This window comes from Chiloscyllium plagiosum, chromosome 30 (genome assembly GCF_004010195.1).
Source record: "Chiloscyllium plagiosum isolate BGI_BamShark_2017 chromosome 30, ASM401019v2, whole genome shotgun sequence".
In the NCBI taxonomy this organism is placed as follows: Eukaryota; Metazoa; Chordata; class Chondrichthyes; order Orectolobiformes; family Hemiscylliidae; genus Chiloscyllium; species Chiloscyllium plagiosum.
This window is the reverse complement of record NC_057739.1, coordinates 37946847-37959734: the sequence shown is the minus strand read 5'-3', so window position 1 is coordinate 37959734 and position 12888 is coordinate 37946847. Positions and strand designations below refer to the sequence as shown.

Below are 12888 nucleotides of genomic sequence, written 5' to 3'. Positions count from 1 at the left end.
CCCCCCCCTCCCCACCTTTTCTCAGTCCCAATTCTCAGACTCAGCACCGCCTTCTTGACCTGCAATCTTCTTCCCGACTTCTCTGCCCTCACCCCCTCTCCGGTCTATCACCTTACCTTAACCTCCTTCCACCTATCGTATTCCCAACACCCCTCCCCCAAGTCCCTCCTGACTACCTTTTATCTTAGTCTGCTTGGCACACCCTTCTCATTCCTGAAGTAAGGCTTATGCCCGAAATGTCGATTCTCCTGTTTCTTTGATGCTGCCTGACCTGCTGTGCTTTTTCAGCAACACATTTTTAAGCTCTGATCTCCAGAATCTGCAGTCCTCACTTTCTCCTTGTTTATTACTGTTTCATGTAAAATGAATAAATTGTAACTTATTTATCTCGATTAAATGATCCTTATATTAAGTCATATTCAAAGGGTATAGATAAGTGAGTTGGGTTTTTAAAATGTCATTTCTGTATATTGGAGGAGGGAAAGAGAAAATGACTCTCTGATGATGGAAAGTGAAGATTATGACCCTGCTTGGTTTCGCTTTGCATATAATGAGAAGCTGAAACATTTTTAATTAATCTTGCCCAATAACATTTAAGACAATAGAGCCTGGCACGCAAATGTTTGAGAACTACTGACATGGTAGATTCCTGCAGTTGCCTAAAGTAGGCTGTGTGATGTTCTTTGCTTGCAGCCTGAATAATCATAGAACATAGAACATAGAACATAGAACAATACAGCACCAAATGTTTGAGAACTACTGACATGGTAGATTCCTGCAGTTGCCTAAAGTAGGCTGTGTGATGTTCTTTGCTTGCAGCCTGAATAATCCTCCTTTTGTTTTATTGGATTTAGTTTTTAGAAAAGGATGGATTATCCCACTTTGAACCACAAAATTAATGTGCAGTTTATTTATCAATGCCGCCAGTCCTGAACCATGTAAATGAACAGACAAAAAAAGAAACACTTTGTCCGACTGGTTGACCTGATTCCTTTGCATTAGTTTATTTTCTCAATTCAAGTGACAAAGTTTGAGACCTGCTGTGTTTCTTCATATTGAGAAACCAAGGCGACAGACCAAAAACAATTTTTGCAGGATACCCAGCTTTGTTGAAAAGTTATATATAAGGTAGCCATAAACTGATGCATCGTTTTTAAAATGCTGAAGAATGAAAGGCTGAGTAAAACTTTATTGTGTAATTGACACAAACTTTTATATAAAAGTTTTATTTTACATCCATTTAAAGAATCTACTTTTCAATTTAACAAGAATTTAGTAGAATATCCTTTATCGTCACTTCCCGTACAGGAGTACAGTGAAAAGTGTTTACAATGGTTGCCTCTAATGGCACCATCTTAGGAACAAATACCTCGGTACAAATCTTGGATACAAATGAGGAATAAAAGGAAAAGTAGTAGCATTACTTACAGTATCTAAAACATAAGTTAGAAATAAGATAGTTATAACATAGTTAAAGGATTGACATTACAATCCAGTAAAGAATTTTAAACAGCAGCAACTCAGAACATGGTCTCATCGCCCGCGCCAAGGCCCAGTCCAACAGCTGTCGCACTCTGCTCTGCACCGGTGCTTAGCTGTACCAAGGTAGGTTGCGCTGCTCCAGGACTCTCTTCCCCTCGCGCTTCTCCAGGACTCTACTTACAGGTTTGAAGATCCTATGGTCATTCAGGCCTAAGTATTGGTGACGCTAGACTCTCTGACCCAGGACAGACCTATCGGCTTCCCACAGGATCGAAGAGGACACCGACCCTACCCGTGACCCTGCAACGATCCAGAATTGAATCAGCTCCAGCAGCTACTCAACCCAGCCTGGGCCCAGTCCCTATCCCCTGACTATCAGACCCCATGGAGGGCCCTACCCGACCAGATCCAAGTCACTTACCTGCAGGAAAAGAAGACTCGCTCCGGGATGGCCCAGTAACGAAAATTCCACCCGTCCGTGAGGAGACGAGCCCAACCCAGCCCAGGCCCAACCTACAACCTTGAGGCATTCTGCCCTGGGGGAGGCCCAGCCTGACAGGACCTGACTCACCTAGCTTCAGACTTGCACCACCAACTCCCAGGACCAGCCAGATGCAGGGAGCCTACAAGGAAACAGGGAAAATATTGCTGGCCTGAAGATGAGTTTGAAACAGCATGGTTTCAAGAACCTCTCCCCAGCGTACTCCAAACAAATGGCCAGGCTATCGAAAACAAAATGGATGAACTCTGATCTAGACTTAGCTACCATAAGGAATTGAGAAAATGTGTATGCTCTTTTTTAGGGAGACTTCACCTGAGCTATTTCCAATTGCACCCTAGAAGCTGGCAGGTTCTCTGTACATCACATGGACTACATGCCGTCCTCTGTTAAGGCAAAGGGCGGTAGGGTATCAACACTTCCTGGTCATTGGACAAAGCAACCCTCTCAAGCCATTGCTTCCTGGACCTAGAATACTTTACAGTAAAATGCTGTCTGTACCACCTACTGTGAGAGTTCACCTCTGCCATCCTGTCAGCAGTCTACATACCACCCCATAGGGATGTGAAGAATGCCTTGGATGTGATTTACACCGTCACAACTCTCTACAGATGAAATTTCCAGAGGCCTTATTCATTATGGCCGATGACTTCAACCAAGCCAACCTCGAGGGTGCTGCCAAAGTACCACCAACACATCTCCTGCCCCACCAGAGGATCTCACATTCTGGACCATGCTATACAACCATCAAAGATGCCTACAGCTCCATCCCCTGCCCACACTTCTGAAAATCTGATAACAGCGCTGTGTTCCTCCTCCCGTTCAAAATGGGAGGACCCTTCACAAAAGGAAAGACAATGCTGGTCTGAGGCTGTAGCATACCATCACCAGGACTGCTTGGAATTGGTGGACTGGACTATGTTCAGGTACTCAGTGGAAAATCTGGATGAGTAGGTCACCACTGTCATGGACCTCATTAGCAAATGTGTGGAGGACTGTGTACCAAAGAAGTTAATGCAAGTGTTCCCCAACCATAAACCTTAGATGAACCAGGAAATCTCGTCATTACTGAAGATGAGATGTGCAGCATTCAAGTCAGATGATCCAGACCCCATATAGGATATCCAGATATGACCTCCACACAGCCACCAGGGATGCAAAGAGGCAATACTGGACTGAGTTAGAGGCCCAACCTACCAAACCGATTCCTGCCACCTCTGGCAAGGCGTAAACAACATAATCGAATACAAAATGAAGCAGGACAAGATAGTGAACAAAGAAATAACCCTCTCTGATATCCTCAATGTTTTCTATGCTTGTTTTGAGCAGAATGCCAGCGGCGCTATGATGCCTGCCCTGATAGCCGTGGACAAACCTGTTCCCTCGGTCACTGCTGCAGACGTCAGATCGGTCTTCTTGGGAAAGTAATGGGTCTGAATGGTGTCCCCAGCCAAACACTCAGACCCTGTGCATACCAACTGCTGGAGGTATTCACCGACATCTTCAACCTCTCCCTCCTACAAGCCAAAGTTTCCAAATTCTTCAAGAAGACTGCCATCATCCTGGAACCTAAGAAAGCACACGCAACACTCCTGTGGCTCTGACCTTAATAATCGTGAAGTGCTTCGAGAGGCTGGTCATAGTCCACATTAACCCCTGTCTCCCAACCTGCCTCAATCCCTTACAATTTGCCTATTGACATAACAGGTCCACAGTGGATGCCTGGCCCTGCACTCATCCCTGGAGCATCTGGACAACAAGGACATCTATGTCAGACTACAGCTTGGTCTTCAACACCATTCTCCCTTGCAGACTGATCTGAAAACTCTGTGACTTTGGTCTTGGTTCTGCCCTCTGCTACTGGATCCTCAGCTTCCTGACCTAGAGACTGCAATCAGTGAAGATAGGTAACTGCGCATCCTCTGTGATGACCCTCAGCACTGGAGCCCCCTAGTATACTCCCTGTCCACCCACAACTGTGTTGCCAAATTCCAAATGAACATCACCTACAACCTCTTCTGTTGGGCAGAAGATAAAGTAGCCTGAACACACTCACCAGTAGGTTCAGAAACAGCTTTTTCACAGCTGTTGTTAGACTGATGAATGGACTCTCTAGCCTCAAATACTGCTGATCTTGCAAACATTGATCTCTCCTACGTGTCCCCTATGCAGTGTGACTTGTATACCTCTAAGTCTTTTTACAACCTCTGATCAGGACATCCTTGCTCACGATGATCTGCCTTTACTGTCCATAACCAAACCTTTCCGCTGTACTTTGGTACGTGTGACAATAAATATATAAATTAATCAATCAGGTCGCGCTTTCCATCAGCTGCTTGAGGACTCGCTTCCCCTCACATGCTGCACTGGGACTGGGTCCACCCGCACTGCCCCAGGATTGGTTCCCTCACATGCTGCACCGGGACTGGTTCTCCCCCTATCCCTGCACTGCACCAGGATTGGTTCCCCTCCCATGCTGCACCAGGACTGGTTCCCCTACCACGCTGCACCGGGACTCTGATTCCCCCCACACGCAACGCAGGAACAGATTCCTCCCAACCCCCCATGCGCACGCTGCTCCAGGATTTGGTTCCCCCTGCGCTGCTGTCTGATTCATTTACCTCCTGTTCTGCTCTGGGACCCATTTTCCCCCTGCGTTATTCCCACCCCCGCAGATTCTGGATATCAGAGTCGAGAGTGTGGTGCTGGAAAAGCACACCATGTCAGGCAGCATCTGAGGAGCAGGAGAATCTATGTTTTGGGCATAAGCCCTTCATCAGGAATGAGGCTTGTGAGCCAAGGGGGTAGAGAGATAAATGGGGGGGGGGTAGGGCGGGGGGAAGGTAGCTGAGAGTGTGATCGGTAGATGGAGGAAGGGGCAATGGTGATAGGTCGGAGAAGAGGGTGGAGCAGATAGTTGGGAAAGAAGATGGAGAGGTAGGACAGGTCATGAGGGCGGTGCTGAGCTGGAAAGTTGGTACTGGGATAAGGTGGGGGTCGGGGGAAATGAGGAAACTGGTGAAATCCACATTGATACAGGGGCTCAGGTTAGCATAGGGTTTATAAAGAGCCAGGCTGATAGATACAACCTTGTAAGTTGGCATAGGAAATATAAGGGACCTTGGAGGATTTATAGAAAATATGAAGGATCATGCGGTTAGTTGAGGGACATAGATATGGACTGTATCGGTTGCATGGGCATGGAATAAATGGCACATTGAGTGTGAAGGGGTGCAAGGGTTGGAAGAATATTGTTGGGATTTTTTTTAAACCAAACTGACGTATTGTGCTGGTGCAGGGAGGCAGGCCAGTAGCCTCATTCTATTCCAGGTTTGCCTGTCCTTTATCACAAGGAATCCTGCTATGCCAGAGCAAATATCCAGCCTTCCAGAGCACTTTTTCCCAGGTCAGGCTTGTGGAGCTGGGAAACATCCCAACTCTGTGCTTCTTTCTTGGTAGTAAAAGTCAGCGTCTGGTTTTCTAAAATGCATCGGACACTAATCGCTATTGATTTATTTGAACCCATGTGCTTTAAAGATAGCTGCTTTTGCAAAACGATTGTATTTCTTTTCCTAAAGCTTCTAGGGCTGAATAATTCTATTGCCTCACTAATTCTTACAAAATTTGATATTAGAGGCAAACTGAATCAGGAAATAAAATTCAGTTTATATGGAACGGCATAAGTCCTTACAGGATGGTTTGATAATTCCAGGATCCTTAACATTGATTCATACAAACTTGAAAAGTAACACAGAACTTTTGTTGATTTCTTTTTATATCTTTTCTTTTGTATTGTTTACAGATAATTTCACCATGGAGGTTACCTGAATTTTACAACCGGTTCATGGGCCGCACTGACTTGATGGAATATGCAAAGGTTTGTCAAAATGCTAACAATTGCAGAATATATTATTTTGGGGGTGTTAGTATCGTTAGTGGCTAGTAATCCAGAGGCCTAGAGTGGTTTCAAATCTCACCACAGTAGCTGGGAAATGTAAGTTCCATTAATTTTAAAAAATCTAGAATAGAAAATGCAGAATCAGTAACAGTGAACATGAAATAAGTGGGATAATCATTTAAAACCATCTTGTTCAAGGATGTCCTTTCTCTGGATGAAGATCTGCTGTCCTAATCGTGTTTAACTTGCATCTGAATCTGGAACTGCAGCACTGTGATTGACTTCTAAGTGCCTTAAGGCCCTAGCATGTTAGCAATAGAGAAACAAATATCTTGGCAGGAATGGCCATATTCTCTGAACATGTTTGTACAAATCAGAAACTAGTTTGGGTTTAGATTTTATTGATGTAGAGAAGAGGTACCCCTGCCTTGCTCTCCTAATAATGACTGAAGGGTTCCTGTGTAAAGGCTTTGCAAATGGAAGAGTAATTAAAAAGCAGCCTTGCGTGGTTTTAGTATCAAGACTGTCTTAGATTTGATACAATTTGGGGGATATTTATCATTTGCTCGTTTGTGTAGTTTTAAACCTAAGACTGCCTATAGTTTTATTTCTAGTTGTCATTTTCACTTGGAGACCATAAGCCTATTTGATGTGAAAAGCTATGCAAAAATTGTGGTTTTGGGGCATTTACAGAATGTTGTGCTCAACAACTAACATGTGCAACAACTAACATGTGGTAACAATGATATTTGGAAAGAAAAATAAGAAAATATAAATGGTCATTCTTGCCCTTGACGAATGGGGTACGTCTCCAGTATTTCTCCAAATTCGAGGAAACATACTGTACACAAATTATTGGTCAGTTTTGATTTTATCTTGTGTTTTGAGTCAAGTTATAAATTCTTATAGGGTGCGTAGAATGGGTACCTGTGAGTGAGTTACAAACTTGTGGCATAGAACTCAAATTAAGTGTATGGTTAAAGTTGGTTATAAATCCGTAGATTCAAATGCTATGTCCGCCTGTGCACTCTGCTGCAAACCATCAAAATTAGCGTTTGTAAAGAGAGGTCATTTCATTTAAACAAAGCAGTTGGGTATTTCTTGCATTTCCAACTGCCTCAGGAGGCCACAACATGTGGTAAATCATGCTATAGAGTGCTAGATCAATTAAACAAAAAGTTATTGAACATTGGTTTGAAATTATAGAAGGAAAATAAGGGTACACTTGGAGCTGACTAGAAGTAGATGATTCCTAAAGAAGTAAATTATAGGAAATGATTTTGGTTTAAACCAAGAAGTCCTAGTAAAACAAACTCCAGGACAAAACATTAAGAGCTTTTTAATTTTGTAAAAACTGGGAAAAGTGAAAATGATTAAAAGCTGCAAATGTTGGAAATCTGAAGTAAAAACACAAAATGCTATAAATGTGGAACAGTCACACGCCATCAGTAAAGAGAAAAGACAACTTAATGCTTTAGGGGTATCAGAACTGTTAGCTAATATCTTTTTTCTTTCTAAAGATGTTGAACTGATCACTTTTTTTTGAGAATTTTGATCTTCCCATTTACTTGGTCATTGGACTGGCTGCGCAGGTCTTTGTGTAAATCTCTGAGCATTGGGCCAACATCATTATTTTAGATAAAAGCAGCAGGACAGACTGTATTCCATGTAATTTCAAACCCCATTATTTACACCAGCTTTTGGCTCCATATTGAGAGCATCAATTTATAAACCTCTTGTAGGAAAAAATATGATTTTGCTAAAATGGTAAAATTTTAGACAAAAAAACAAAAGGGTAGAAAATTGACCACTCATTATAGATATTCTGTAAACTGTATACATTCTATCACTGGTTGATTTATTTTGAAAACAATGAATAAACCGATCAAATTCTTGTTCCTGCCATTTTAAGCTCAAACAATGGTTTAAAAAAAATCAATAATTCTTCTTGCTCTTTCAGTGCCAGTTAATTGTTGAATATTGGTTTAGCAACGAGCTTGGATGTCGCAGTTTAATGAAATTGCTCAAGGAATGACTAAATCTGAATGAACTGCAGCTATCTAGCAGTTTTAATCTACCTTTACTTTACTTGTTTTAATTGCCATGTTGATGCTGTTGGCTGCTAATGTGCCATAATAGTCTGTTTACTTTGCCATTTTTCCTGATTATTTCACCCTTGATGTAATCAACACGCATAAATGTACTCTTGAAAATCACACTTGTTGACTATACTTACGAAAATCTTCAGACTCTATAACTGGATGAAATTTTGATTTAGACCAACTTTTATGGCAGAATAAACTTGCATTGAAATCACAATGTACTGTAGCTACTTACCTCTAAAAGTCAGCTATAAAGTCTTCACCAAGACCTATTTGAATTGACACTCTAATTACAATAAACTGGGTCGAGCAATGCATATTAAAGATGCAGTGCACTTAATGGCAGGATTACAAAAATCATTATCCTCAGGCTGGTGATGTGCCAGATATAGCACAACTGTTATTCGGATTAGATGTGTTGAACTTTTCCTCTAAATCCTGAAGTACTACATTGGATTAGCAGTATGCTTGAACAAACTTAAGTTACTAGATATTACTTGTCATCTAGTTCTAAAATATTTTAGCAGTTTCCATTGACTTAAATGAAACGGTAAGTAAATGATCAATATACATTGTTTAATGTAATGGACTATTGTCTTAAATATTAAAAGTAGTCAACCATAGATACATTGCAGGTGACATTTCATTAAAACTGTTTTGTGAAAATCCAAAGTTAATCGACTGAATGGACCATTGCAGATTGGAATTCAAAATTGCAATCTTCGAGTCCTGACACTTCCAGGACAGTTTTGAATCTTCAAAAGGCTGATAAGGATGGGGAGGAGGTTGGCAATGTCTCAGTTGCCTATTAATGCCCTTTTAAGCATTTTTAAAGCTAACAAGCTTTGAAGGAACTGGTTATGAAGCATCTGGTAGATGCTGCAACTTCCAATGTTTTGCTCGCATGAGCCCTAAGAAATTTGTTGTCAGATTTGCTGCAAAGCCTACCTCGGTTTCCTTTTCATTTTTTTCCTTTTTGTATAATTGGAAATGTTATCACACACAACCAGTAGATTTTCCCACCAACAAATCAATGTGACTTTTTTTTTGTTTTTAAATATTAACCAGCACCACCAGCCAATTAGAAGTTTACATACAAAGCCCATTATGGACAATGGAAACCATCAAAAATGAGGGGTGGGGTGAGGAATGGGTGGGTAGAGTCAATTAAGCATTTTTGTAGTTGATCTGTATTCAAAATGTGGGAGCAATTAATGCTGACGTGAGTGATCCTTTTGTCTGTGTCCCCCATGGCCACATTCAATCTGCCTTTATGATAAGCTGCATATTTTAATTGTAAAGCAGTGGCAGCCGCCAACAAGGCCTCCATTAATTAGTTGTCTTTTAGTCTTTTCGGCCATCGCATTTCAAAATGGCATCCTGACAACCATACAGTTGATTGACAATTCAACTGCCTGTCAGATCCCTGATGCCTCTCTTAAATCCAGCCCACATGGCTCTTGTGGCCAACTAGTAGCACCCTTGCCTCTAGGCTAGAAGGCCTAATTCAAGTCACACCTGTCTCAATCACAACATGATTGAGCCAGTTAATTCAAAATTAAAAGGAAAAAGGAAGGGTAACTTAGGACATATCCTCATGACTTCCATCACCTCTAGTAATAAGAAAATTAGCATTTAGGTGCTTTACCTGAATGCTCGTAGTATTCGTAACAAAGGTGAATTAACGGCACAAATCATCGTGAATGATTGATGTGGCAGGCATCACAGTGACATAGTTGCAGGGGGTTCAGGACTGGCAGTTAAACATCCGAGGATTTACAACTTACCGAAAAGACAGTTCGGTGGGCAGACAGTTAGGTGCCTTGTTAGTTAAGAATGGAATTAAATCTATGACACTAAATGACATAGGGTCAGAAGGTGTGGAGTCTGTGTGGGTGGAGTTGAGGAACCAAAAAGGCAAAAAAACCATAATGGAAGTTGTGTACAGACCTCCCAGCAGTGGTCAGGACCACGGGCGCAAGATGTACTAGGAAAAAGATAGGGCATGTCAGAAAGACAAAGTCACGGTGATCATGGGCTGACAAAGAAAGTCATGAAATGTATCACAGAAAAAGAAAGAGCCTATAAAATGGCCAAGAGCACTGGGAAATCAGAAGATTGGGAAGGGTACAAAAACAGAGAATAACAAAGAGAGAAATAAGGAGAGGATCAAAAATGAAAATAAGCCAGCCAGTAATATTAGAAATGATAGGAAAGGTTTCTTTTAATACATAAGAAACAAATGAGAGGCAAAAGTAGAAATTGGGCCGCTCCAAATTGATGCTGGAAGGCTAGTGATGGGCGATAAGGAAATAGCTGAAGGACTTAATAAATACTTTGTGTCAGTCTTCACAGTGGAAGACATGAGTAATATCCCAACAATTAAGGAGAGTCAAGGTGCAGAGTTGAGTATGGTAGCCATTACAAAAGAGAAAGTGCTAGACAGGCTAAAAGGTCTAAAAATCGATAAATCTCCTCGCCTGGATGGGCTGCATCCTAGAGTTCTGAGGGAGGTGGCTGAATAAATAGCGGAGGCGTTGGTTGTAATTTTTCGAAAATTACCGGAGTCAGGGAAAGCCCCAGATGACTGGAAAATTGCTGTTGTAACCCCCTTGTTCAAGAAAGGATCAAGACAAAAGATGGAAAATTATAGGCTGATTAGCCTAACCTCTGTTGTAGGTAAAATTCTAGAGTCCATCGTTAAGGAGGAGATTTCTAAATTGTTAAAAGTACAGAGTCAGATTAAAACAAGTCAGCATGGATTTAGTAAGGGGAGGTCATGCCTGACAAACCTGTTAGAAATCTTTGAAGAAGTAACAAGTAGGTTAGACCAGGGAAACCCTGTGGATGTTATCTACCTAGACTTCCAAAAGGTTTTTGAGGCTGCTGAGTAAGGTGAGGACCCATAGTGTTTGAGGTGAGCTACTGGCATGGATTGAGAATTGGCTGTGTGGCAGAAGGCAGAGAGTTGGGATAAAAGGTTCTTTTTCAGAATGGCAGCGAGTGACAGGTGGTGTCCCGCAGGGTTCAGTGTTGGGGCTGCAGCTGTTCACTTTATACATCAATGATCTGGATGAAGGGACTGGGGCATTCTGGCAAAGTTCGCTGATGCTATGAAGTTAGGCAGACAGGCAGGTAGTTCTGAGGAGGTGGGGAGAATACAGAAAGATTTAGACAGTTTAGGAGAGTGATCCAAGAAATTCAACGTGAGCAAAGTCTTGGACTTTGGAAAAACAAATACAGGCATGGACTATTTTCTGAACGGTGAAAAAATTCCAAAAGCCAAAGTACAAAGTGGAAGTGCTAGTCCAGGATTCTCTAAAGGTTAACGTACAGGTTGAGTCCATGGTTAAGAAAGCAAATGTAATGTTGTCATTTCTCTCGAGGGTCGGCATATAAAAGCAGCAATGTGCTACTGAGACTTTATAAAGCTCTGGTTAGGCATCATTTAGAATACTGTGTCCTGTTTTGGTCCCCACACCTCAGGAAGGACATACTGGCACTGGAGCATGTCCAGAGGAGATTCACACTGATGATCCCTGGAATGGTAGGCCTAACATACGATGAACGGCTGAGGATCTTGGGATTGTATTCATTAGAGTTTAGAGGATTGAGGGAATACCTAATAGAATCTTACAAGATAATGCATGGCTTAAAAAGGGGGCGCACTGGGAATTTATTCCTGTCAGGTAGGGAATACTCGGACCCATGGGCACAGCCTTAGAATTAGAAGGTATCAATTTAAAACTGGAGTGAGGAGGCGTTTCTTCAGCCAGAGAGTGGTAGGCTTGTGGAATTCATTGCCACGCAGCGTAGTGGAGGCCGGGACGTTCAATGTCTTCAAGGCAGAAATTGATAAATTCTTAATCTTGCAAGGAATTAAGGGATACGGGAGAATGCAGGTAAGTGGCGTTGAAATGCCCATCAGCCATGATTGAATGGCGGAGTGGACTCAGTGGGCTGAATGACCTTACTTCCGCTCCTATATCTTATGGTCTTAAAATACTCAATTCCAGCTGAATATGGCTGTAGTGAGAGCTGAAAGTCACAAGAGGGCAAACTTGCTGTATGATTCTGACTTGAGATAACATACAATTTGTCTAACAAGGGAAAGATGAGAGAGAAAAGTGAGTTGCATGTGTTATTTTACACTGTAGATTAAATTCCTGTTATCACAAATTAAATCTTCAGGAATCATGTGATACAAATATATTATTATTGATGTATATTGCACAAAAACAAAAGGTAGAAATTTCAATAATGGTGATTTCAGCATGGTTCAACTACTTTTGTTGTAATTTTGGAACAGATCATTAGACTTAGTTTCTTATATTCACTTCTGCTTACCTATTACTGTTTCTTTGTACTGAGGTAGCCATTTGTTAGCACCAGTTGGCCTGGCAGAATGCTGTATTTTTAAATGTTAATAATCCTTTTCCTTTGTTTGCATACTGTAGATACAGTCATGTGTGAATCACAAGCACTCAGCTATTCATAATGCCACCAAAGAATAAACCACCGACTTAAAATAGTCAATATTCTGAACCATGACATGAGTGAAAACATTTTTTGAGACTCTGATGGAGTCATGCCATGTTGATTTATTTCTTACAGATTTATTTTTTAACCCATGATGGAAAGGAAAACATTTTGGGGAAATCATTTAATATAGAATTTATTCAGTGAAGACCTGGGTCTGATTAAATATTAGGCAGAGGTGAGTACTGCAGATGCTGGAGGTTAGAGTCAAGATTAGAGTGGTGCAGGAAAAGCACAGCAGGTCAGCAGCATCCGAGGAACAGGCAAATCGATGTTTCGGGCAAAGGCCCTGCATCAGGAAAGAGGCTCAGAGCTCTCAGCCTCATCCTGACTCTGAAAATTAGATTAGATTAGATTAGATTAGATTA

The 12888-nt window shown here is 41.7% G+C and overlaps 1 protein-coding gene across 2 annotated transcripts in view; it reads left to right on the top strand.

The window, feature by feature from the left end:
* ass1 (argininosuccinate synthase 1) overlaps positions 1-12888 on the top strand; it is a 162714-nt gene that overhangs the window by 55060 nt on the left and 94766 nt on the right. For both annotated transcript variants that reach the window (XM_043720419.1, XM_043720420.1), the window contains exon 6: positions 5784-5858. In XM_043720419.1, coding sequence (XP_043576354.1) covers positions 5784-5858 — 75 coding nt within the window. The remainder of the gene's footprint in view (positions 1-5783; positions 5859-12888) is intronic.